The sequence below is a fragment of the Anastrepha obliqua genome, chromosome 4 (assembly GCF_027943255.1).
Source record: "Anastrepha obliqua isolate idAnaObli1 chromosome 4, idAnaObli1_1.0, whole genome shotgun sequence".
Classification (NCBI taxonomy): Eukaryota; Metazoa; Arthropoda; class Insecta; order Diptera; family Tephritidae; genus Anastrepha; species Anastrepha obliqua.
In genome coordinates this window covers 13,105,065-13,132,834 of record NC_072895.1, presented here as the reverse complement: position 1 = coordinate 13,132,834, position 27,770 = coordinate 13,105,065, and the positions used below count along the sequence as shown (strand labels likewise).

The 27,770-nt window shown below is 39.5% G+C and overlaps 2 protein-coding genes across 2 annotated transcripts; both read left to right on the top strand.

Moving 5' to 3' along the window:
• Positions 1-281: 281 nt before the first annotated feature.
• Positions 282-2,879, top strand: LOC129243383 (uncharacterized). The gene is made up of 2 exons (XM_054880356.1): positions 282-781; positions 1,025-2,879. Exons 1-2 carry the CDS (start codon positions 282-284, stop codon positions 2,877-2,879), a joined length of 2,355 nt encoding a protein of 784 aa, XP_054736331.1.
• Positions 2,880-3,807: 928 nt separating this feature from the next.
• Positions 3,808-4,818, top strand: LOC129243382 (uncharacterized). Its single transcript, XM_054880355.1, has one exon. It carries the CDS (start codon positions 3,808-3,810, stop codon positions 4,816-4,818), a length of 1,011 nt encoding a protein of 336 aa, XP_054736330.1.
• Positions 4,819-27,770: the final 22,952 nt, after the last annotated feature.

Below are 27,770 nucleotides of genomic sequence, written 5' to 3'. Positions count from 1 at the left end.
GATGCTGTGGTCGTACCGATACAGACTATCCTGAGGCCTACAAGTTAGGCAAGTTGCGGCAGGCAGTAAGCGCAAGTGCTGTACCGCTCGTCGGGAGTGTATATTCTGGGGGATACGCTGATTTATGGAAGGCGCTTAAAGAACGTTTTGACAATAGAAGGCAACTGGCTGAGACTCATGTGTCACGCTTACTCAATATCAAGCCGACAACGGAGGACACACCAACTGCGTTACTGTTCATCGTCGACACGGTACATGAATCACTACGAGCTTTACATGTCATGGGTCTACCAGTGGCCGAATGGGATGCTGTGGTCGTACCGATAATAGTTTCGAAACTTCCGATAACTACACAGCGCGAATGGAACATGAGCTGTTCACCCACCGAAATTCCGAGCCTCGATGAGCTGCTTACGTTTTTGGGTCAGCGGGCTCATAGCCTCAGCACAACAGTTGTCACATGGAGCAATGGGGTTGAATTTACGTCCAAGAGTCATCAACGCGCTGGTGGTCCGTCAAGAGCTGTCAGATCACACGTCGTATCTGCAGAGGAGGGTAAATGCACATACTGCCAAGGTGCACATCGTATTATGAAATGGGCACGCTTTCTTGGGATGAAATACGAAGACAGAATTACTGCTGCAAAGGCTACAAAGCTTTGTTTTAACTGCCTAAAACAAGGTCATTCAGCAAAACAATGCCCATCGGGGAATTGCCGTCACTGTGGTCGTAAGCACAACTCATTACTTTGCCGCGAATCATTATCTCAGAATCCATCAGAGTCAGTGTCAACGTGTCCGGAAGGAGCCGTCACTGCTATTGCATCCAGAAATTCGAATCTCTGACTAGAGCCTGCTGTGGTAGGTTGCCTTGCCAACGCGAGTTCAACAGTGTTATTAGCAACTGCGCGTGTATACGCATGCGGCAACTCTACCGATGGACGTCTGGCGCGGGTGCTCTGTGATCCCGGATCACAGGTCAGTTTTATAACAGATAAATTAACTAACTCTTTGTCTCTTCATAGGAGCAAATGCGAAGTTTCGGTGGAAGGAATCGGAGCTTACTCCTACGCACGTACACGTGGGCGTGTCACACTCTCGTTAAAATCGCTCTATTCCAGTTTCAGTTTGGAAATCGTTGCACTTGTCATGCAGTCAATTACTAAGGTCATCCCAACAGTGCATATTGACATGACACGGTGGCAGCATTTGAATGGTCTAGAATTGGCCGATACGCAGTTCGGCATTCCTAGCAATATCGACATTCTTATTGGTGCGGATGTATGGGGAAAAGCAGTCGAAGGGGACATAAGACTCGGTGGCCTCAATGAGCCACACTCCCAGCGAACCCGCTTCGGCTGGGTTGTCTTCGGTCCAGTGCCAGCAGCGCAGCCAGCAACGCCGCCAACTCTTTCCTTCAGCACCCAGCAAGGCGAAGAGGACGCACGCTTGGAGGAGCTCGTAAGAAGCTTTTGGAAGTTAGAGGAAGTGCCTTCACAAGATTGTAACGGCGAAGATGAATGTGAGAAAATCTTTTTGACCACACACTCCCGCACAAGGGAAGGGCGCTACATGGTTCATATACCATTTCATCCTGACGCACCGGCTTTGGGCAACTCATACGCCCATGCTTTACGACAATTTCACCTTCTTGAACGACGACTAGCAGCGAATTGTGAGCTCAAGAAAAAATACATTGCCTTCATGCGCGAATACGCGGACCTCGGCCATATGGAACCCGTTAGTCACATTGGAGATGAGGGGGTCAACTACTACATCCCTCACCACGCGGTTCGGGAAAAGTTCCGCGTTGTGTTCAATGCTTCAGCGCGGACCACGAGCGGCCTCTCACTGAACGACGTCCAGTTGGTGGGAGCCACGATTCAAGAACCACTTGTGAATATCATCTTTCGTTTTCGGTGTTTTCGCGTAGCATTAACAGCAGAAATCGAGAAAATGTTCCGTCAAATTCTGATAACTCCCGAACATAGGGATTTCCAACGCATTATTTGGAGAGAATCACCAGACACTGACCTAGCAGTATACCGTTTAACTACAGTGACGTATGGGATGGCTTGTAGCCCGTACAACGCAGTTCGCGCACTCAATCAATGCAGTTATGATAACTACAACGTAGTCGCAGATGGCCATCAGTCGATTGTTGCGCGCGATGCGATTCTGTCATCATTTTATGTAGATGATTTTCTCATCAGTTGTGACACTGAGGATAAAGCCTTCGAACTCGCTGTCAATGTGAGTGCGATTTTGTCGGCCGGACAGTTCCGTTTACGAAAATGGAATTCTAATAGTGGTGAGGTTGTAAAGCGTTTAATTAGTAACAATTCCTCAATCGTAGAGTTAGCAAGTGAACCATCGACGGCAACGGTGCTTGGTCTAAGTTGGGACCCAACAACAGATGAGATCTTTTTCAAAGCGAATCTAAACCAGAACATCGGATGTCTCACAAAACGTCGGGTTTTAAGTGAGGTCGCCAAACTATTTGATCCTACTGGCATGCTTGCTCCAATTGTTATTGCCGGGAAGATATTTATTCAGAAGTTGTGGGCTGCTGGCTTAGAATGGGATGCACCACTCCCAGATGCACTTCAAAATACGTGGGTCTTATTTTACAGAGAACTTGACGTGATAAACCGTATCCGTGTACCACGATGGTTAGGTTTGGCTGAGGGTAAGACTACTATGCTACTTGGGTTTTGTGATGCAAGTCCACTTGCCTATGCGGCTGTCCTCTATACTAGGACAACAGACGGTGAAGGTCGGTCAACTGTATCATTGCTAACAGCTCGCACCAAAGTGGCGCCACTCAACGATTCCTCGCCTAGAACTTTGTGCGGCACATTTACTCACATCCACACTTGACAGTGTGCGGACTGCTTTACGTCTAACGGACACTTCTTATCATTTATGGTCCGACTCGCGAATCGTGTTATGTTGGTTACGTAAACCTCCAACTACTCTCAAGCCGTACATTTCCAATCGTGTTCGTCACATTCAAGAGCTGACATCACCAGATCGTTGGCATTATGTACGGTCTGCACAAAATCCGGCAGACTGTGCCAGTAGAGGTATCCGAGCGTCAGAGCTGGTTGAACATCAGTTGTGGTGGCAAGGGCCAAAATGGCTTATGGACAAACAGCTACCAATTTCCTTTGGGATCAAATTAAAAGATGACGAGCTTGACATTGTACGTGGTGAACAGAGAGTGTCATCATTTGTAGCAACGACGGCCCACGCGAGCATTCTTACAACTCGACGTCTAGACGGCCAAATAATTCCATTAAGCGAACGCTTTAGTTCATTGCAAAAGCTTCTTCGTACCGTGGCAATCGTACTTCGGTGGCTACCAGTTCGCCGACATTTGCGAAGACTGATCGTCAATACTACAGAAATGGACGATGCTCTTAACGTGCTAATCCGAAACGAGCAATATACCTTTGCGACTGATATGTCTCTGATTCGGAAGGGATCGGAAATATCCAGCTCCAGCAAACTAAGGTCATTGAACCCTTACATAGATTGTAACGACATATTGCGAGTCAGAGGTCGTATTGGTCACGCTGACCTTCCAGAAGATCGACGTTTTCCGATAATTTTACCGAAGCATGGGAGTTTGGTACACTTACTCATCCGATACGCACATGAAACAACGCTTCATGGTGGGGCGCAAATCACTCTTCAAGCTCTTCGCGCACGGTACTGGATATTGAACGGAAGGCAAGCAGTCCGAAGCTTCGTGCAGACTTGTGTTATTTGCCGACGACATCGAGGCGTAACGTTATCTCAGCAGATGGCATCCTTACCCAGGCATCGCATTACTGCAGCACGGCCATTTATATCTTCAGGCGTCGACTATTGCGGGCCTTTTACAGTGCGCATCGGCACAAAAAGATCGCGTACAACGACCAAAACATATCTAGCTGTTTTTGTTTGCATGGCGACCAAGGCCGTGCATATTGAAGTTGTTGATGATCTTTCATCACCTGCATTCTTAGATGCATTTACGCGATTTACAAGTAGACGAGGTCCATGTCGAGATCTCTATAGTGACAACGGTACTACGTTCACAGGTGCTAACCGTTTGCTTAAAGAAGACTTGGCTGCTTGGCAGAACGACAACAACCAACAAAGTTTGGCGAATCTCGGTACTCATTGGCACTTTATCGCTCCCAGCGCTCCTCATCAAGGTGGTCTCTGGGAGGCTGCGGTAAAATCTGCCAAATATCATTTGGTGCGCCTCGTTGGAGCGCAGTCATTATGGTATAGCCAACTTCAGACTTTGGCGACACGCATTGAAGCATGCCTAAATTCTCGTCCGCTAACACCTATATACGATGATCCCAATGATAAGTTAGCTTTGACCCCTGCCGACTTTCTGGTTGGCGCTCCACTGGTTGCAGTCCCTGAAGCTGACATCAGAACAATTCCGTCGAACCGTATTAAGCACTGGCTCTGGCTGCGTCAGATACATCAACAATTTTGGCAACGATGGAGCGAGGAATATTTATCTACTCTTCAAACTCGAAACAAGTGGCAGACGAAATCAAGGGACGTAAAGATCGGAGACATAGTCATCGTAAGACATGAGAACTTACCACCAACATATTGGCGCTTAGGGCGCGTAACTGCGGTTCATCCGGGCAGCAATGGTCTAATACGTAATGTCACGCTTCAGACGGCGAACGGTATGATGACGCGTGCGGTACAGAAATTGTGCCGGCTTCTGGACGCAGAGCATTTTGAGGCCAGCGCCTCAACCGGGCAGGATGTTCAGAATTCGTCCAGTCTGGCACCACCTTAAGATGTTCATCAGTTCGTCCAGTCTGGCACCACCTCAATTTATAGCATTATTGGTGTTATTTCTTCGAATTCATCTATGCACAGTTAGCTTTGAACAGTTATTGAAAAATGAGACGCTCAATAAATTTAGTACTTGTACAGCATCGGAGTAATCAAGTCTTTGTCTTTTGCTTAAACAGTAACTTTGTACCGTTGGGGAATTTTTACAATCGACTTCCACCGAAATCCACCTGAAACTATTAAGGATACAAATCTGTAAAACCAAAAAATTGATTTTTTGAAAATTCTGGACGTAAGTAACCCCTTAAACTTGAAAACAATCGAATACCAATACCATATCACCAGTTACACGTAAACCCATTTGGGTACGACGGCCACTTTCTATACCTCAATTAAGCAGAGTAACTACGGTAGCAGAATCCGACGAAATAGAATTTTGTAAATTTCACTTGCATTGGTCAGGAGATAAAAAAATTTGACAGTACTTAAAGGAAAACCTACACAAAATTAAAAGAAAGAAGAAAAAAACTCGAGTGCTTCAAAAGAAAGACAGGGAAAATGCACACTGAGATTTTCATTTCTCAAACAAAATTACGACATTACCTTTTTCATGAGAATCTACGGCGAGGACATGCCAAAAGAAGCACAAAAAGAAGAGATGTGCTGAAATGTGAGGTAAACTATAATTTATGTGTTTGCAGCATAATCAAAGCCTCTGGCATAACTACTGACTGCCACACCACACACACATGCGCCAGTATAGCCACGCAGTAGAGTGAGTTTTAGTATGGAAAAATAAGAATTCCGTTTCCTGAAACAATTTTGCAGTGGCATAGCGAATTGTAACGTGTTGCTTTGTTTTTCTTTGCCATTTTGACGTTTCTGCGCGCAGTTAAAATAAAATATTTAGCAGCACTCACACCACTACACGACCATACAGAGGAGAGCCGTATAAGTAGGCTATAAAGTCTGAAGCTTGCTATTGTGGCACATTAAGCGGAGTATAATTCGTAGCCGTTTCGCATGCAGCATGGAGTGGCAGTAAGGAAACAGCCAAGCAGCCGACGGGCTTGCAAGCCATCTCAGCAAGCCAATAATGCCTCCCTCATCTACACTTTTGTTGCGCGCAGTAGAGAATATTTAATGAAGGTAGGCGAGAGTAAGGAAACTACGCTGGAACGCTGGTAAAATGTAAGAAGTGAAGAAATGAAGAGGAAAACTATAAAGGCACTATGCGCATTGTGGTGCGGAGTACGTATGGCATGTCTTAGGTTTTTGGACTAATGAGAAATTAAAATACAGCGAGTGGAGCGAAGGCAGTAGGAAGGCAGATGGCAGTCAAGAGGGTAAAAAGATGGCATTTGGGTTAAGAACGACTCCACTAACAACATGCGGGTATATTATAAGTGCATACTTATGCACACATACATACATATATGCTTCACATTTCAGCTGCATTTGCTCGTGTTGGTATATATTCATATACATACATTAGGGTGGGTTAATTTGTATAGAACGATTTTTCCCACTATCATTCCCAGCAGATTCCGATAATACATAAAATTTTTAGAAAAAAGTTCGCTAGAGCACGGAAATTTCAAAAGAAAATATCTTAAGGACTTTAAAAATTCGAATATACCTCAAAAATTAATCAAGATATCAACTTGAAATTTTACATATTGGCCTTTGCTTTTTTTTCCTTGTTCACTCCTCTCGGGAGCATAGGGCGTCGACAAGACTTTTCCCATGACATGTCAGCATCTGCTAGTTCGCACAGCATCGACCTTCTACAAGTGTTTTGTGGTCGATCGCGACCTGGCGGGTTCCAGTCCAGTGTCACTGCCGTGGTGCTATCTGGTAGCTTTCTAAGCGTGACCTATCCATCGCCACTTTCTGCGTTTGATTTGTCTAAGGAGGGGCTCCTCATTCGTTGCTATCCACAGCGCGTCGTTACTGATGGTGTTTGGCTAGAATATTCTACAATGATGCAGAGGCATTTGTTAACGAAAGATTGTAGCCTCTTTGTGATGGTGTTAGAGTCCAGCCATGTTTCGCTTCTGTACATCTGTGCGGACTTCACGCATGAGCCGAATATTCGTAGTTTGGTGCGTCTGGAGATTTGCGAACTCCCCCATATTGTGTGCATTCGCACTAGCCCAGCGCACACTGAGTTAACGCGAGGCACATCTTTCCAGTAGCAGATCACAGGTTCTCAAGGGAACTCCAATCCTCTCATGTTGCCACGAAGCCGTCTGCAGGGTCCCCTATCTAGCCAGCTCATCGGCCCAGCAGTTTCTGGGTGCAACTGTGTTTTCCGCTGTGACCGGGAACCCAAATATCGAAGTATTCGGATACAATCGAAAGAGAAATCAGGCATTCTCTGACTAATTTCGTATGCACACACACCGAGCCCAATGTCCTTATTGCCGCTTGGCTGTCGGAGTAGATGTTTACCTCGTTTACAGTAATTACAGAAGCGAGCAACCAATCGGCTGCTTCCTTAATTGCGAATACTTCCGCTTGGAAATAGCTCTTCCGTCCAACTTTGAGCAATCCATAAACATGGTTGCCATACCCTGCCTCTAAATGTTACATCCCGCTAACTCTTCCCTTGAAGGAATATGAATGGAAAAAGTTCCGCTCGGGCCTCTCTTAACTTACTTAGTATGAAATAGGTACAGTTGCCTAGTCACAGAACGGCCCTTCTTTGTCAATGCCATCTGTCTTTGGAACCACCTACCACTAAAAACGAAAGTAATCAAAACAATAGTGCTAATAGTTCCCAATATGTACAAGGTGCGCCATCTTTTAAGTCGGTAGGTAAACGCTGAGTAACTTGGTCATTTACCAACCGATCGACTTCAACGTACATGTTTCGATACGCCAATTCAGTACAATTTCAACGATGGGTCGCCGAAACACCGTCAACATGCCGTTCGTCAACGATCAAGACGTTCCAATGAACTTGTTGAAGCAGTGAGGGAGAGCGTTGCCCAGGAGCCAACAGTATCGTATCGTCGTCGCGCTCAGCATTTTGGCGCCAGTGAAACCACAATGCGGTGCATTTTAAAGGATAATTTAAATTTGTCTCCGTATAAAGTGCAATTGACACAAAAAATATTGCCGACAGACCATTCGCGTTGCTTGGCATACGGAAAAACAGTCGCTCGAATGGTTGACACTGAACCCAATTTATGGAAGCAAATTTTAATGACTGACGAGTCACATTTTTAAGTGGCGGGTCCCAAGCCCAGCGCACAACCAGATATCCTGGGATGCTTCGCCTTCTCACGTTAGCTCGCTTTTGCACGGGTGTTCGGAAGGTACCCAGAAGATAGTTCGGAAATTGTGAGCCACTTGGACCGAAATCAGAAGAATCGTCCTGGCTACTCCCAAGTGAAAGCCGATCAGAAACTTTCCCTACTAGCGTGGACTTCTACATATGGAACCATCCATTCATACGTTTAAACACTGGAAAATAGCTTTTGGTTGAGTGTTTGATAAGCACATCAAATAAATAAATCAAAAAATTAAAAATAAATCTGCTAATTCCTATGATGGAAAACTATTAACCCACCCTAATACATATATATATATACATATTTAGAAGTAAATAGGTATATTTCTAGTATATGTGTGCATTACTAGTTAGTAAGTATAACCCGCCTGTTTTTACGCTATCCTACACCGCAAGCTAACTGTCGTATACGAGTTTGTAGCGCTGCATTACCGGAAAGTATCAAACCACATGCAAACGAGACATAGCGCCTAAAATGCTACTTTATGGCACACTTGCAAGCTCAGCACATAGTTTGAGACATAAAAACAAATATTAAATTTTCGTGACAGAAATGGCATTAGTACCTATAAAGCGAGGCAGCTAAGTGAGTCGACAGGATACCACTTCGAGTGTTTAATAAAAATTTGCGTCATATCCGTAGTTGTAAAATAAATATGTAAATTTTCCTAACTATCTAACCCATATTTATATATTAAATTCCCATATAGGTATGCTCGACACTCTAGTGCCACCTAAGCAGTCATGCTTGCTAGTGATATCAGATCTAGTCGTAAATACAAGTATTGTAAGGTATGGAAGTAAGGGTATGATGGCCTTCGTAGCCGAGTGGGGTTTTGGGTGATTACCATTCCATCTATTACGCGTTCGGTGTCCACTAGTGACATGACAAACATCCAAAACAAAGAGTGTGATAGGCAATTATGCTTATATTTGTGTATGCATTGAGATACTAGATTGTCTTCTAATTCAGTCTTGGAACTTATTAGTGTGGCTTTAGAACTGGAAAATCCAGCATCGACCAGATATTCACAATACGCTGTCTTGGAGGACCCATAAAAGGAGAATCGGCGCACATCATCTTTTTCTCGATTTTAAAGCTGCATTCGGCAGTACCAAAAGGAATTCCTTATATGTCGCGATGTCGGTATTTGGTATCCCCGCAAAACTAATATGGCTATGCAAAATGAAGCTGTTCAATACCAGCAGAGCTGGGAGAATTGAGAAGGATCTCTCAGAGCCGTTTGATACCAAACGATATTTCAGAAGGCGTGACTCTCTACCGTGTGACTTCTTTAGCTTGATGCTGAAAAAGATTGTGCTAGCCGCAGAACTTAATCGCTCAGGCGCAAGTTTTTGTAAGAGCGTAAAACTTTTAACCTACTCCGATGATACTGACATCTGGGTCTTAACAATCACGCTCTTAATTCTGCATTTTCCAAGCTGGATAAAGAAGTAAAGCGAATAAGACTAGTGGTCAACGAGAACAACACGCAGTACCTCCTGTCATCAAACAACCAGTCGGAGCACTCGGGTATCGGCACCCACGTCACTGTTGACAGTTATAATTTCGAGGTTGTAAAAGACTTCGTTTATTTAGGGATCAGCATTTATGGGGTAGCAACTGCCACCGCCTGTGCTATGTTTAATGGCGAACCCATAACAGATTAATTTGAAGCCAATGACCAAGCAGAATCTTGGATTATGTGCTTATAAAATAAATTGTAAGAATTCCCCCTGATGCTTTCCATTTCAATTCAACCGGGCTATTCGGGACATGGTCTTCGATTTCGATGTAACTCAAATATGTTGCTCTCTGGTCAAAATAATGAGAAACGTATTTTTTTATTCGCCCGAAAATATTTTTTTTTAAGATTTATCGGCAATTTTGTTTTTCGCCTCAAAATCGATTTTTTTTAATTATTTAAGAAAACTTTTCGTTTAAATGCTCATAACTTAGTCAAAAATGAACCGATTTTAATGATTCTGGGTTCAAAATTATCGCCATTACTTACACGAGGGACCTCATGTAGAAATAATTGCAAAAAGGTAGTCGAACATTTTTTTATTTTTCAAAAAACAAAAAGTGCGGAACAGGTTTTTTACTCAAAAATTCATTACTCTAAAATAACTCGTTTTACCTACTGCGCATTCAGCTCAATTAAAGTTTGAGGTGTCCTCTTGATTTATAAAAGGTTGAAAAAAATAAATAATATAAAAAAAAAAATTGAAATATTGAATTTCGAAAAAATTTCGATTTTTTTTTTCCAAATAAAAAATGTTCAACTACCTTTTTGCAATTGTTTCTACATGATTGCTTGTGCAAGTAATTATGATCATTTTGAACGCAGAATCATTAAAATCGATTCATTTTTGACTAAGTTATGGGGATTTAAAAAAATAAATTCTTATATAATTAAAAAAAATCGATTTTGAGGCGAAAAACAAAATTGCCGATAAACCGATAAATCGTGAAAACAATTTTTTTCGGGCGAATAAAAAATACGTGTCTCATTATTTTGACCAGAGAGCAACATATTTGAGTTACATCGAAATCGAAGACTATGTCCCGAATAGCCCGGTCGAATTGAAATGGAAAGCATCCCGTACAAGAATTGGCGACAAATGACTTTTGTTTGCGTCGCATTTTTGCTGATTGGGCTTATTCGAAATTACTCGAAGAGGAGCATTTTTATCGAATAATTGTGTTTAGTGATGAGTCCCATTTCTGGCTAAATGGCTACTTCAACAGGCAAAATTGCCGTAGGTATAAATACAGGGTGGGCCATATAGCGTTTGCTTTTTGAACAACCTATTTTTTTGAGAATGGTAACACAAATGACATGTCAAACATGTTCATAATTTACTTAAAGGTTTGACATTTACGAAATGGGACGCTATACGCTTGAACAAAATTGGGAAATATTGAAAACCTATTTCCAAAGGGGTGAGTCTTCTTCTTCTTCCGCGGTTACAGTAAATGGCGAGCGTTACCGTGACATGTTCAACGAGTTTTTGTTTGCAACAATTGAAGAGCATGACATGGACGACATTTGGTTTCAACAGGACGGTGCAACTAGCCACACTTTTGGCTACCGTTTTTGAATTCCGATATCAATTGGCCGCCTCGGAGCTGTGATTTAAGCCCGTTGGACTATTTTTTGTGGGGAGCCGTTAAGGACAAATGCTATGCGAACCATCCGGAGACGATTGATGCTTTAAAACACGAAATCGAAGTTGCCTTAAAAATTGGGTTGATCGAATGGCCTACTGTAAAGCCAGTCGTGGCAGTCATTTGAACGATATTATTTTTCATTCATAAATGGCAATGTTCAATCTTCAAAATAAAACAAAAAGTTTGAAAAAATGTTAATTAGTTTTTTTTTTATAGCCGATTCAAAAAGCAAATTTTACATAGCCCACCCTATAGTTCTTTATTTATAATTTAAGTTCACAATATTTACTTACAGACTACAAAAAGCGAGTAAAACGGGGAAAAATATATTTTTTATTTTTGTGTTCAGTATTTTACTTCTGAATTCATTGTTAGAGAATAAACATTTTGTTTTCCCATACGAGATTCGTTAAAAAAGTTGTCAGCTTTCACAATAAAGATCTTCTAAAAAAGCTATGTCGCTGGTATAACACGGATTCCGGGACTCACCATTATACTGGAAATTTCGTTACGCGATGCCCAAAAAAAAAACAAAATTTGACAAAATGGCGGACGTTCAAAGATGAAAAAAATGTTTGGACCCTTTTTCACTTTAAAAGTCCAATGTTCGTAGTTCACACGATAACGACATCAATTCTACGTCCTTTAAATTTTACATCATCAAAATCGTTTCAGTAGAACCGGCTAAATCTGTGTCCATTTTCCAAGTGAATACCATATTTTGAAGGCTCACAACTTTTTGAACAAACCTCGTACGGCAAATATGAATAATGAATCAGAAAATAAAATACTCAAAACAAAAATAAAAAATCTTTGTTCGTTTCCGTTTTACACACTTTTAAAGAAACACCCAAATGAGGCGTGGGCCTTAATACTATGTCATCTGCATATAACAGCCCTATAATATTCATATATTATATATCGATCGACCACCTCCTAACTCTCTATTGCCGTATATGGAGCGAAGACAATTCTTGAGCCGTTAAAGAGTCACCACTACCTCCATTAAAATTGACTTCATGGATCGGCCTACACTGAAGTTAGAGTGAATGGCGAGCGCTATCGAGCCATGCTCAATGCCAAAAACTAATCAGCTAAACATCAGATGACATTTAGTTCCAAAAAGACGGCGCACAATCGATTTATTGCAAAATCAATTTGGTCGCGACTTTCTCTCCAGAAGTGGTCCTGTTCACTGGCCCCCTCGTTTGTGCGATTGAAATCCTCGGGACTATTTTTTATGGGGTTATGTTAAGTCATTGGCTTATGCCGACAAACCAGCAACTCTTCAAGCATTGGAAGCCAATATTCAAGCCACCAGATTTATTGGAAAATGTATTCAAAAATTGGGCTGATCGAATGGGCCATGTAATTCATAGCAGGGACGGTCATATGCTGGATATCATTTTCACAAAATAAATGCCATAAAATATCCAACCGATAATAAAAATACAAAAAAAACAATATTTCTCTATTGCATTATCATTTCAAGTTCTCAAGCTCTTACAAAAACACCCGATATGTATAGTACGTACAGCTGTACATCTGAATACAAACTAACAATTAGGAATGTGAAATTCGCGTGCAAGCCAATGCGACGTTTAAATTTATGCTAAAACTATTGTGTGTGCGAGTATACAACTGGCCGACAGCCGACAAGAAATGAGCCATGACAAACTTTAAATGCGTCAGTCGTCTGCATTCGACATGGTCAGTGAGTCAGTCGCACTGGCGCTGCGCTATTTGTATCCCCTTCACAAAACTAATGCGCTGTGTTAGTGGATTTACATACAGATATGCATTAAAATGTGCGAGCGTGCGTTAGTAGTCCCATGGCAGGACATTTAATAGCCTTCGAGCGAAAGTGAAAGTTAAATTACAAAAAATAATAAAAGCGAGCGGCGAAGAATTCGCATGGAATGGTATTTCAGCAGTGCCGCAGACAAGATTTTCAATATTATACGCATTTATGTAAATAAGTTTGTAATTGATTTTTTTTTTTTGGTAAAGGTTTGGGCTTTTTGTTTTGAAATAGGGAAGATGATTGGTAGATACGACATTGACGGATATAAAATAAACTGTGGTGTGGGGAAAAGTATCTATTCTTGCAGGCCATTGAAAGTAGGGGATCACCTGCAGAAGCTATCAGGCGGAGGGGGTGAAAGAAAGTCTTTTCCGCTATTTATGCGAATGTGCAAGTTTATCGAGAATAAGACTCCGCTCTTTCGGTTTTCTTACCGTAAATTAATGAAATCTCAGATATAGAGATAAAAAGTTTGCTGTTAAACTTTACTTGGATCTCACGAAATAAATCTGACTTAAACCAAAAAAAACACGAAGGTATCACACAGTGGTAGTAAGACGGCGCTAGTCGCTAATTAAGCTTTTTTCAGTGGAAATACTCAACCACTTCTACAACAACAAACCGAGATCTTTACGCAAAATTTTCCACGTAGTCGAAGGGCAAAGGCCAACAAGTTGAGAACGGCGACGAATTAACATCTCGGCAGCTTCTTCAACACTTCGCGCTACAGCAGCAATATTCTCTTGGGTACGCATATGTGACCTGGTCCATGAAAAGGTACCTTACGTGTCAAAAAATCATTTTTCATTTTTTTGTTGATTCGAATAGCGTGTGAAAGGCTCTTTAAAATGGTGAAAACCAGAAAGTCATACGTTGTTTAAAAGTTTGTTAAAAGTAAAAAAAAAGTACAAATACGAAAAAGACTGATTTGTTTGCCATGATAGAATTAGAATAACGAAGACAATAATTTGTGCAAATTAAAAACTGAACCATTCCTGGACAGCCCGAGGTGTAATGAATACGATACTGAAGTCTGTTTTCAAAAAATTTGTTACAAAAAATGTATTCATAACTTTATAAATGGTGGTTTTTAAGGATTTGTCAAAATTTTTGTCACGAATTGTGGCATTGTTTCAACATCAAAAGTTAATTAAAACAATTAAGAACTGTTATTCGGGGGTTTGCGAGGTCGCTGAATGTGAATATGAAGTGAGATTATTTAAAATCAAAATGACGGATCCAATATGTCGGACATGTTTTTTAAAATTTAACGGATCCTCTTAAGATTCAATACAAGGGGGTTTTTAGCGTTGCTGATTACGAATCCGATATTAGATTTCAGAAACTCAATATGGTGGATCCAATATGGCGAACATATTTTTTCAAAATTCATCAGATCCGCTTGAAACTTTTCACTCGGGGGTTTTGGAGGTCGCTGATTACGAATCTCTGTGCGATTTAAAAAAATAGCTGATCTAATATGGCGGACAAATTTAAAAAAATGCATCGAATTCTTTCGCTAATTGCGAATCCAATATCAAATTTAAAAGATTCTAAATGATGGATCCAATATGGTTTTCGAAACTCAAAATTCATCGGATTCGTTTGAAATTTTTTAGTCGGAGATTTTTAGGGTCTTTGATTTTTTAACAAGTTTATTAAAAGGTTTTTCAGAGTGAAGAGAAAGAATAGTACAAGTATAAAAAAACTGATTCTATTTAAAAACTAAAATAATGATAACATATCTACTTCTAAGATAAAAAAAACATTATTATAAAATACGAGTATTATGCACAAAAATTTACGTTTTTCAAGTTTTTATATTTTTTTCGTCGCCCTCTTTCGCAGGATTTTATGCATTGGTTGTAAAAAATATGGACTTTTTTCTGCGTCAGGTTTGAGAACATCTAAACTATCCTTTGCCTTTCGTTTCTTTGGTGCTAATTCTTTTATCGGTAATGGAGCAATGCATTTTTCCGATGACAATTTTTTTTTGATGATGCAGACACCTTTTTTGATGTCGTAGCTTCAGATTTCTTCGATACCAACTGCTGTTTTGGTAATGGAGCCACAATATCTGCTTTACTTATATCTGAAACTAAGCTGCGAATATTCCGATAAATATACCACTGACGCTCCAGAGATACTGTGATCTGTGCTGAAGAAAACAAGCCAAACCGGATTGAAAAATATTAATATTTAAAAAAGTTACAAGGGTTTTTAGAAGTTTGAACTTTAACTGCTGTTTTCTCGAAAACTTGTTTTCGCACGTAAGGTACCTTTTCGTAGACGAGGTCACATATTTCTTTATCTTATTGATGAGTTTGAATCGAGAAGAGTAAAATTGGTGCAAAGACGATTAATAACTACAAGAATTGCTTGCTGACTAGGCCACTTAAGTTGACCGTAAAATGGACGCAGTGGTTTTTGTACATTGCGAGCAGATTTAGTATTTTTTATTATTACTATTTTTTTTTTTTTTTTCAAAGTAAATTTCCAAAGTTCTGAAGCGTTGTTCTAGCGCTAAACGATTCCCGATGACTTGCCAATCCTAACTGAGCAGAAATCTCAACACAGTTTGTCACTCTCAGCTGTCAAACCATAATTATCGATATCCTTAGCTCTCAAGCAGTAAAAAAAGCACCCTTTATTTACATATACAGACACGTCTTTTCGTTCGCACATTTATGGGATACATTCGGGCAGTGAAAATTTTTACTAGAAGTGAATATTTCCATACGTGGTTGAATGCGTGAATGAGCCAGTTCACCCATTAGACATGCGTGTTTTAGTAAAAAAAACATATATACCTAAGCATGTAAGTGTGATGGTAGATACAAGGTGCCGCAAAATTAATCACCCTCACGGAAGATTTATAATTTTTGCATATTTGACACTTGTGAACTAAAGAGTTTTCCTATAACAGGTGTTACAGGTGAATATATTGCACTATCGAGAGATGATTAACGATTTTCTATGGCCGGAATTGGATGGCATTGATCTGGACAATCGGGCCGTGTTATCTCTCGAAGAGGTGATCACAATTGGCCACGGAGATCTTGTGATTTAACAACTTGTGACCTTTTTCTTTGGGGCCACGTGAAAGAGAAGGTCTACGCCAACAGCCCAGGGTCGATTCGAGACCTCAAAGATGGAATTCGTGAGACTATCGAGGACATAGGACAGCCACTTTCCAATTCAGTTATGGAAAATTTCATGAAAAGGATATTGTCCGGTAAGCGTGGCGGTCATTTGCCTAATGTTATTTTCCACTATTAACGGCATACCTTCCTCTTTATAATGAAATAAACATCCGATCATTTATAATAAAAAATAGCATTTTTCTTTGAATATCAAAATAACACCTCTTATTGGAAAACCTTTTAGACAGCTGCAGTATACAGACAAGCAATGGGGCGCGTAAAGGGTAAAATACATATTTCCATCACCCAAAATAATTGTGTAAAAAGTTATTCAAAAACAACATTTGCGCCACCTTGTATATTTGCATATGCAGTCAAATGTATAGTATGTGATTTGCTTCTTCCTGTATTTAAATGCACACACTTGCAAACATACACACACACACATATACATGCTTGATTACTTCCATATGTGCATATCTTCTTCCCCGCCTCTCTATTCACCATGGCAATTATTATTGAAATTTTATACCCGTTTGCAGTGTAATTTATTTTTTCTATGTTCCCATCTGTCATAATTTTGTCCCTCGCTGATATTTTGCTCTTTGCATGCAATTTCTCACATTACTTTCCTTTTCTCTCTGGCATTATATTGTATTATTATACTCTGTTTTTTTTTTGTTGGCTGTGTTTTGTGGGGCATGAAACCTTGACATGTGTGGTGCACCTGTAAATGAGCGAAATGGTAAATTGCATTTGAACGCAAATAACTTAATGTGCGTACGTATGTATGTAGGTCGAAATGCCTTTTTACATGAAATAATATAGAGAATTCACTTGTTACACCGTGCGACAAAAATCATTTAATTGTTTAGTTATTTTCTTTTTTTTTTTTTTGGTTCATAAACTTGATTCGAATATATTCAGGCCAATAGCATTAGCAACCGGTGTCTTCAGTTTTTTAATATAATTATAAATAAAGGAGTTTGAAATAGCAAATGGAGTGCGCCAACGCTGCGCTTTATACCCTCTGCTGTTTATCCTAGTGCTGAATGGAGTCTTGAGACAATCTGACCGCGAAGCTCAGAATGGAGTTCAGTGATATCCCTTTCAAAAGCTGGGTGTCCTGGACTACGCGGATGCCATTTGTTTTCTCTCACAGTCACACTGCACGGAACAAGAAAGAAAAATTGGTGAGGCTCGTTGAAAACGCAAGACTGGTGGGGCTGAAAGTAAGCATGTTCAAGACAAAAGTCATGCACATGTAGACAATGGTGCAGAACCTCTAACTATCCGTTTGCATACCGACACTATAAGGTGAAGTCCAAGATAAACAAGACTGGCGCACAGTGCGGCCGATTTCCGAAAAGCTGGCCAAAACTCAAAAAATGAAGTAATTGATTCAAAATTTCTTACTCGGGGGTTTTCGGGGTCGCTGATTACGAATTTGATCTTAAAATTTTGAAAATCCACCCCCTTCCACCCCTATTGGCCACCCCCTCACGTGAAATGGCGTATATTCAAGAACATAATCAAGATGCATGTAAATTTATATGCTTTCGGGGTCACAAGGTAGCAAGTGGTAGCAGCTGAATCTTGTTTTATTCAGTAACCATTACTTTTTTGAGTAACCTTTAATAGGTTTCAAAGCAGCATATGACGGCGTTGTATTACTATACAGTTTGAAAACTCAAATTTTATAAAAAAAATTGCAAAAAATGTATCTACGTATTGCTGCAGCTAAAAATTTTGTGTCGAGGTATTGATATGTACTAAAGATTTCTCGTATTTTACTAACCTTCCGAAGATGATTCCATTTGGTTTTGTTCAATTTACTCCATTACAAAATCTTTCAAATGTGTACAACTTTCACTATTCATCGACAGTAATACGATGCTCAAACGAAGGCCACGTTGCGACTGAAAATACAGAGTATACTTAGGGTACAGGAGGTTGCTATGAACGGTTTTCACTACTCAAGGCGTTACTGTAGCCAACCCAAAGACAAAAAAACTCTATCTAGAAACTTTTTTTTTCGACTTTTGGCCAGCTTTTTGGGAATCGGACGCACTGTGTGGCGTCATAAAAATGTTTTCTATGGCGCCATCTTTTTAGTGAGTTAGTGCGTTGGAAGTTATATCCCTAGCTGACTTCTAGTGAAAGTTTGGTCACATTCGGTTCAGTGGAAGCGAAGCTATTGCGTCTAAAGTGTCAGTATGCTTCATCGGTACAAAAATGAGTTTCGAACACACAGCTAACATCTAATTTTGTTTTCAAATCGGTAAAACGGCTACCGAAACATTTGAATTGATGAAAAAAGCCTATGGCGATGATTGTCTATCTCGTGCCAGAGTTCATGAGTGGTTTGCACGTTTCAGAGATGGTTGTGAGGACATAAATGACAATGATCATTTTCTTATTCGTAAATTTATCAAACATGAACCAAAATCCTCGTTGAAATTCATGGAATCGGAATTGAATATCTCCAAAACATCGATTTATTACATTTTAACTGATCATTACGAAAAGTCTGAGAACGTTTCATTCCGCACAAGTTAACTGAGGACCAAAAATTGCGTAGAATTCAACATTCCAAAGACCTCATAAAAGAAGAGAGAAAATACGAGAACTTCCTTTACCACATTGTAACTGGTGATGGAACGTTTTCTAACATGAACCTGAAACTAAGCGTCAAAGTGCCGAATGGAAGGCCCCAGACGAGCTACCACCCAAAAAATCGCGTTTGGAGAAGTCAAAAATAAAGTCGATGCTCATTGTTTTTACGACTCCAAGGGAATTGTCCACAAGGAGTTCGTGCCGTCAATGTAATTTTCTGCCTTGCCGCGTGGAAGCGTTTGTAGTATCGCATTCGTCAAAGTCGCCCTGAACACCACGAAGGATGAAGCTGGCGCTTATTGCATGAGAATGCACCATCTCAGCGATCCCCTCTTGTGACTGATTTTTTGACTACAAATCGCATTTTAACCATCAATCACTCACCGTATTCGCCTGATATGGCTCCTTGTGACTTCTCTCTATTCGGAAAATTGCATTTGGCCATGAAAGGAAAACATTTTGCGACCATAGAGGCCATTCAAAAGGCTTGTACCGACATCCTGAAGGACGTTTCGGTCATTGACTTGAAACACTCTTTCGAAAAGCTTTTAGATCGCGCAAAATAGTGTATCGAGGCCAGAGGGGACCATTTTGAATAAATACACTCGAAGTTATCAGAACAAAACTACTGTCGTTTCTATTTTAGCTCAGTCTTGTTCATTTTGGACTTCACCTTGTACAGTATTTGATGACGTTGAACGTCTTACTTAGCTGGTCAGTGCGATAGCGAAGGATGGCGGTGCAGGTGCTGACGTAGACTCACGAGTTAGCAAAACTCTCACTGCCTTTTTCAAGCTGAAAAACATCTCGAACTCTAAGATTATATCCCGAAACATCAAACTAAGGATCTTCAACACTCAATCAAATCAGTTCCTCTGTGCGGCTCAGAGACATGAAAAGTCACTGACGCGATCTGCAATTAATAGCTCGTTTTTATGAGCAAATGCCTATGCGAAATCTACCGAGTTTTCTGTCCAAATATCATTTCAAATGAAGGCAGAGCGTTCGATGGGAATCCTCAAGGGAAAAGAGCGCGTGGTCGACCAAAGATGACGTGGGTGCGAACAGTACGTACTCAAAGCTAGAGTTTTGGCTCCTGGACTCAAATAAAGAGTTATACATATGGCAGAAGACATTGACAGAGACGAGTCTTCGCCCTATGTTTTGACTAAGGTTAAGTTAAGTAGTGCTGGTTGATCTGTAAAAAGATCTCTAAGGTCAATTGCGTTGCTTGTGCTATGTATTGGAGTCGAACATATTATTTTTGTATTTCTTAATACACATCTTTGCGAGTTTCAACAAACCATTCAGCCTTTCGTCAGCAATATCCTTCAAAGATGAAAAATATATTGATAATAGGCACATTTTTCGAGTCCTACAATGAGCAGGGCAGTGGCAAAGTAGATGTTCCAAAAAACCGCTAGCATTCGCATCGTTGCTACACCAATTTTTCACTACGCATTGTAATTAATTATTGAATGTATTACATATAATACTATGAATTATTCCAAGGAAGAAATAATTCAATAAATAATCTTTTTTTGTTATCCAGGGAAAAATTCTAATCCATATGAAATTATAGATTTTTTTTTTGTTATCGCTGCATACTCAGTTCTTCATTTTTTTATCAATTTAGTATTTTGAAGTATTTTGCAGTTTCAGCGGAGGTAACATAAGCAGAGCTACCCATTGCGTTTAGTTTGTTTTAAAAGGCGAAAGTTCAAATTTTTTTATGTGTTCATGAAACAGCAAAAATTCTAATGGAAATTGGGAAAAAAAAACAAATTTGCAACTATTTATAGCTGGCTGATAAGAAGTTTGCACTTTTATTACGAACCAGACCAAAAATGCTGTAATCTGTAGATATGTCAGATGCCATGTCCGATATATCCAAATCATATGTCGGGTTTAATTAGTATTAACGGCAAAGTATTAACAGCTTCTGTTGCTTTTTTCGGTGTTACAAAGTCTATTATTAGACTTTGCTTTTTGATTTCTCGAATTTTTTTACAGAAGTTGGCGCAAAAGACGTTTTTATTTTTACGAATGGTGTCATACGTCAATCATATTTGACATTTGGGAACTAAACGGCTGCAGTGTACAAACGGTCAAGCACTGGAGCGCGATACTCCCCAAAAGCATGGAATATTTTTGCCGATATTTTTGTTGTGTCAATAAACAAAATGTTCGTTTTTGGGTGCACTGAAAATCTGCGTGTGACGCACAAAGAGCTTTTACATCCGCTCAAAGCCACTGTGTAATGCGGCATTCACCCTCGGCTCTTGGCCCGTATGTTTTTTTTTTTTGAGGACGTCATCGGTAATACGTTCACTGTTGCTGGCGCACTCTAAAGGATTTTCCTATAAGAGGAGTTATTTTGATATTTAAAGAAAAATGCTATTTTTTATGGTAATATAAATGATCGGATGTTTATTTCATTATAAAGAGGAAGGAAGGTATGCCGTTAATAGTGGAAAATAACAGTAGGCAAATGACCACCACGACCACGCTTACAGGACAATATCCTTTTAATGAAATTTTCCTTACCCGAATTGCAAAGTGGCTGCCCTATGTCCTCGATAGCCTCAAGTCTTGAATCGACCCTAGGCTGTTGGCGCAGACCTTCTCTTTCACGTGGCCACAAAGAAAACAGTCACAAGGTGTTAACTTACAAGATATCGGTGGCCAATTGTGATCACCTCTTCGAGAGATAACACGGTCCGGAAACTTTTCCCGTAAAAGATAAATGATTTCGTTGCTTGTGTGGCACGTAGCGCCGTCTTGTTGAAAATAAACGTTGTCCAGATCAATACCATCCAATTCCGGCCATAAAAAAACGTTAATCATCTCTCGATAGCCTTTCATATATTTAAATGACACCTGTTATCGGAAAACCCTTTATGAGGCGATGATAAATGACTTCTTACTGCCACAATGGATATTTTGAAGGAAGCGTCTCCTGGTCGCGTAATCTTTTGTTTTGCCGACTTGGTATCAGTAGAATCCTCGCTAAAAAAAAATTCATTGACTGCCCAATAGTGACATGACACAGACTAACTTACCTGGGAAATGCGGCCATAGATCCAAACCTCCTTGTAGCCTACAGCAGTTTTAGGATTTATTAACAGCCTAAACTGTTTGAATAGGCTACATGGTTTCACAATAGATCTCTTCAGGTCGCAGTGCACAGACAGCCAATCAATAATAATAATAATAATAATAATACCCCAGTATATCGTTTGCGTCAAAAAATAGGTGTGTTTACCGAAGTTTAATTTACAAACCCAATAGTGGCCCAAAACTAACATTTGTGGTCTTTCTAACGCGTCCAGAGCAAGTTCTTCTCTACACTCATTTGCTTATCTCGCGATTTTTCAAAAATATTCGAGAACCCAAAACCCACGTTTTCACTTATTTTCCGATGCTCAACACTAACACAGCCCAACACATATGACCTTGAAATTGAATTGCTGGAAACATACTGTTAATTATTCAACTTGACAACCCTGACATGAACGGAGCTGTGGTGCACATATGAATATTTTCCAATAACCAACTCGCCCACTCGCATTGTATTTTGTGCAACTACAGATATGTGTGTACATACATATATACACACGACATTTGAACTTGTGCGTGTATGTGTGGTTTAAATATGACAGCGAAGGCATTAATAAAATACGATTCTCTTACTACATACATCAAAGTTAAGTATAAACGGCACATAAATATGCGCGAATATTGCATTTCAATATGCTGACATGCATGTGGGCGCCCCGCCCCGCCCCGCAAGCAATTGAATCTGATATGCACTTAAATAGAACGAAAAAAAACAATAACAAAAAACATCGCAAAAAAAGCAAACAATAAAAAACAAAAAAGCGCTGTAAAAGCACAAAAGAAATGTGCAAAAAATAAGCAGAGAAGATTGCTTGCATATGTAAGCCACTTCCGTTTCCGTTCGGCATTTTAAATGTTTCGCTACTGCTGCCTTGGGATGCACCGACAGTGCGCTTCCGCCGCTGACGTTAATGTCAGTGATGGCGAAGATAGTGAGAGTTCTGTTGACAGCAAAAAGACAGCCTTACATACACAGATTTGAGATGTTTGCACGTATGTGAGTGTGTATGGATTCATACTTCAAAAAACAATTCAGGCATGAGTAAATGTAGGGTATATTCCTGCATAAGCGTACTCATTTCCATGGCATCGCAGGCACATAGTAACGGGTGCCTGTTCAGACGTATATGTTGCTATTAAAGTTAAAAGATATATTATAACGGGTGGCTGTTAAGATTATATGTCACTATTAGCGCGCTTATGTAGATAAATATTGCGTTGGGGAAAAAGAAATGTCGTATTTGTGATCGAAATTTGACGCTTTATTTAACGTACTTAGAATTATCCGATTCAAGTCAAATATGCCCCGTTTTGTTCGCAAACTCGTTGCTATTTAGAAGGAAACTTCATTATCCCCCCTTTATAAAACTCCCCCTCCTTATTTGCAAAAAACTCAGACAACCAGTTTTCGCAAGCCTCTTTTGACGCCAACACCAAGGGCGTTTCGCATGGACCGGAAGAGATGATAGTCACTTGGTGCCAGGTCCGGACTATATGGTGGGTGCGATAGGACATCCCATCCGAGCTCCCGTAGCTTCTGGCGGGTCATCAGAGATGTGTGAGGACAAGCGTTGTCCTGGTGGAACACAACACCATTCCTATTGACCAATTCTGGCCGCATCTGGTCAATCGCCTGCTTCAAACGGTCAAGTTGCTCACAGTAGAGAACCGAATTAAGGACCTGGCCATAATTCCCTTCCAACCCCACCAAACACACAGCAAAACCTTCCTGGCGGTCAATCTGGGCTGGGCGATGGTTTGGGCCGGCTCACCGCTTCTCGACCACGATCTTTTTCGCTTGGCGTTGTCGCACGTGATCCACTTTTCATCGCCAGTCACCATCCGCTTTAAAAATGGGTACAGTTCGTTCCGTTTTAGCAGAGAATTGCAAGCGTTGATTCGGTCCAAGAGATTTTTTTGCGTCAACACGTGTGACACCCAAACATCCAGCTTTTTTTGGAATCCAATCTTCTGCAAATATTTCCAAACGGTTTTGAGGTCTACACCTAGTTCCTGACTAATCGAGCGAATGCTCACATGCCGGTCTCTTTGGATAATTTCAACGATTTTATCAGTCTCTACGACGATTGGCCTACCAGTACGCGGTGCATCTTAGACATCTACTACACCAGAACGAAATAGATCGAACCAACGCTGTGCTGTGCGAATCGTTACAGTATCAGGCCCATAAACTTTACAAATTTTTGCCGCCGCCTTCGTTGCATTTTTACCTCTAAGGTAGTAAATGTAAAATATGACGAATTTCTTGCTTGGTGGACTCCATCTTTGACGCGCTATAACTTAAGACTGAAACGTACGATCACAACATTGTCAAAGAAACACTTGTAGTGCAGATTGTCATCTTCAAATCACCGTTTAGTGTGGCCCGATGCAATAAGTACAGCGCAAGATATGTTTAAATGTCGCGGTCAATTGACAAAATACGACATTACTTTTCTCCCAACCCAATATCTAGATAGGATTCGATATATTTTTCAAGTTTCTATGCTAGTGACATCGCGGTAAAACTAGAAGCTAAAAGTCTTATAGACCTCGCTCCCTGAAAACTCGCATTCTTTTTGAACAGTGACACGCTGCAATTAAGGCCCTACATTCGGCAATGACTAACTCGAATATGTGGCATCGGGAGTCGGAGCAGGAGCTTTCTCTAAGTCACCCAATTTATCTATATCCTTTAAACTACCGAATAATGCTGAAGTTTTTCAAGCAGAAGTTTTTGCGATCCTGCAGGCATGCAAAATGCTTAGGGAATGCGGGAGCGAGAGAGATATTAACATTTTCTCCGATAGTCAAACAGCAATCAAGGCTGGTGCAGATCCGAACTAGTCAACTCATAAGGAGGAAATCAAATCGCATGGCTGTGCAGGTAACATTTCTCTGATCTATTTACCGGTCACTGGACGATAGTCACACACGCGGAAAAGCTAGGGTTGCCATTTAACCCCCATTGCAGAAGCTGTAGGGACCTTTCAGAGAAGGAGATTGTTGAGCACTTTCTCTGTAAATGTCCGGGTTTGACAGCTAGACGATTAAGGTCACTGGGTGATCCTTTCTTCGACAGCCTGGAGCAGTACGCCTACTTAAGTCCCATCAATCTTCTCCATTATATCAACAGCTCTAGCTGGCTGTAGATATCTGCCTGTTGAAGGTCTCATAATGGTATCAAAACGGCGCTTCAGTGCTACTTCAGGATTGCCAGACTGGCAATTCAACCATTTCATTTATCTACCTACTCGAATATGTGCAAGGATGACGAAGATTCTTAAGATGTCTGCCACAGTCCATCACGTCAATCTATACTGAGTTCCGGAACGCGGTGCTGCTCCGAGGTTTAGGGAAGCAACCGAGTGCACGCATAAGCGGTCTGAGACCAAACTTATGTAGTGAACCAAGTACTAGCATAAATGCCGCTTTAAGATGTCTCGTTCTTACAAATGAAAGCGCGACCAAACGCTGCTACTAACTAACAGTTGGAGTAATATGGGCACTTGCAGAGTATCATCTTTACTTTAGCCATCACTCAATGAACGAAGAGCAAGCATATCCTCTCGAATCGAATATGAGGCTCCTCACAGTTGTGCCAACTGGTCAATGTGCTATTGATAATGGGAGCGGCAGACTCGGATCTTAGCATAAAAATGTTTGCAGAAACTATGCAAACGATTCACACTTCGAAGTACACGGTTTTATTTCCGCGGGCCGAGAAAATGTTCCGGATGGTTAAAAGACATGTGGGGGCAAGTCTAATGAACTCTTCGCAGGCATCGCAGTGGACCTTTGTAGGTTCCGACTGAATTCGAAATTAAAGAGCCACCTGTTCAAACTAAGCTAACCTGAATGTGGCATAACGAACACCGGGGCATTGCGGCTTAAAACACCTTTTCTATCAAAGTAATACAAGTTCCTTGCACTGATCAGTCAAGGCGACTTTTGGCCACTTAATAAATTCGAAATATTAATATTGGTGGAGGTGAATTTCCTACACTTGGAAGTTCAACAAGAAAAACAGTTCGTCATCATCCTGAGCATTCTTCAAAAATTTGGAAATGCCTTAACTGTTATAACAAAAATAACAATATGAAAACCATTTCAAGCAGGTGTTACATAGAAGAAAAGAAAGACCATTGGGGAAAATATTACCAAAAATCAATGCGAATTTCGAACCGCTTCGCGCTTGCATTTTATTGTACTAAACTTTAATGAGTCCGCAAACCTGCTTACTATAAACCTTGCTAAAAAAATTTTGTTAACAAAACTGCATATACTAAATTTTGTTAAAAAATGTTTAATTCGTAGAATTCGCTCGAGTTTTTTTGGAAATATTGCAAAACTATCGAAAAAACTGCATATATTAATTCTTTTTAAATTTTCTTATAAAAAAATTAATTCGTTGATTTGCATGATTTTTTCTTTTTTTTTAAATATTACAAAACTAATCAGAAAACTGCATACACTAAATTTTTTGGAATTTTTTGAAACAAAAAAAATTTTTGAATACATTGAGTTTGCTCAACCTTTTTTTAAATATGGCAAAAATAATCACAAAATGGCAAACAAAAATTTTTTGCTTCGTTGAATTTGCTTGAGTTTTTTTTTTTTAATATTGCAAAAATAACTGCATATATAATAATTTTACTAAATTTTTTTGAATTTTTTAAGACAAAAAACAATTTTGAACTCATTGAATTTGCTCAGCCTTTTTTAAATATGGCAATAATAATCACAAAACGGACGAAATTAATTTTTTTTAATTTTGTTAAAAAAAATTGTACGCCCTTGTATTTGGTTGATTGTTTTTTTTTTTTTGTTTGAAATATTCCAAAAATATCCACAAACTTGCTTATACTAAATTCTATGGAATTTTGTTAAAACAAAAAAAAAAATTTACGTCGTTGAATTTGCTTGAGTTTTTTTTTTTAAATTGCAAAAAACATCACAAACGACTATTGATTTTTTTTTTAATTTTGTTACAACAAAAATTAATTCATTGAATTTGCTTGAGTTGACTTTAGTTTTTTTTTTAATATTGCAAAAATAATCACAAAACGGCCTAAATTAAATTTTTTTGAATTTAGTTAAAAAAAAATGTATGTCCTTATATTTGGTTGATGTGTTTTTTTTTTTTGGAAATATTGCAAAAAAATCACAACCGGCTATTAATTTTTTTTTGAATTTTGTTAGAAAAAAAATTATTCGTTGAATTTTCTCGAGTTTTTTTTTAATATTGCAAATATAATCACAAACCGCCATAAACTAATTTTTTTTTTAATTTTGTTGAAAAAAAGGTGTTGTTTCGTTGAATTTCCTTGAGTTATTTTTTTTTTTAATGTTGCAAAAATTATCATAAACACAGGGGAAATTTTTTAGACCTTTTTTAAAACAAAATTGAATTCGTTGGGTTTGCTTGAGGTTTTGTTTTTTTATTGAAAAAATATTCACAAAATGACGTACTAATTTTTGTTTTTAATTTTGTTGAAAACTATTTTTTATTCGTTGCATTTGCTTGAATTTTTCTTTTTTGGATATATTGCAAAAATAATCACAAGACGGCTAGTAAATTTCTTTTAATTTTATTACAAAAAAAATTAATTCGTTGACTTTGACTCAGTTTTTTTTTTTAAATATGGCAAAAATAATAAAAAACGGTATACTACATTTTTTTTAATTTTGTTGAAAAGGAAAAATTTTATTCGTTGAATTCACTTGAATTTTTTTGAAAATTTTAATCTTTATTTATGTTTCCAACGCACTATATTTAAATATAAAAAATAAGAAA

Coding starts and splice junctions, on each gene's coding strand:
- LOC129243383 (XM_054880356.1), top strand. CDS start 282: ATGGGTCTACCAGTGGCCGAATGGGATGCTGTGGTCGTACCGATAATA. Junction 782..1,024: donor TTATCTCAGAATCCATCAGA/GTCAGTGTCAAC, acceptor GTCTCTTCATAG/GAGCAAATGCGAAGTTTCGG.
- LOC129243382 (XM_054880355.1), top strand. CDS start 3,808: ATGGCATCCTTACCCAGGCATCGCATTACTGCAGCACGGCCATTTATA.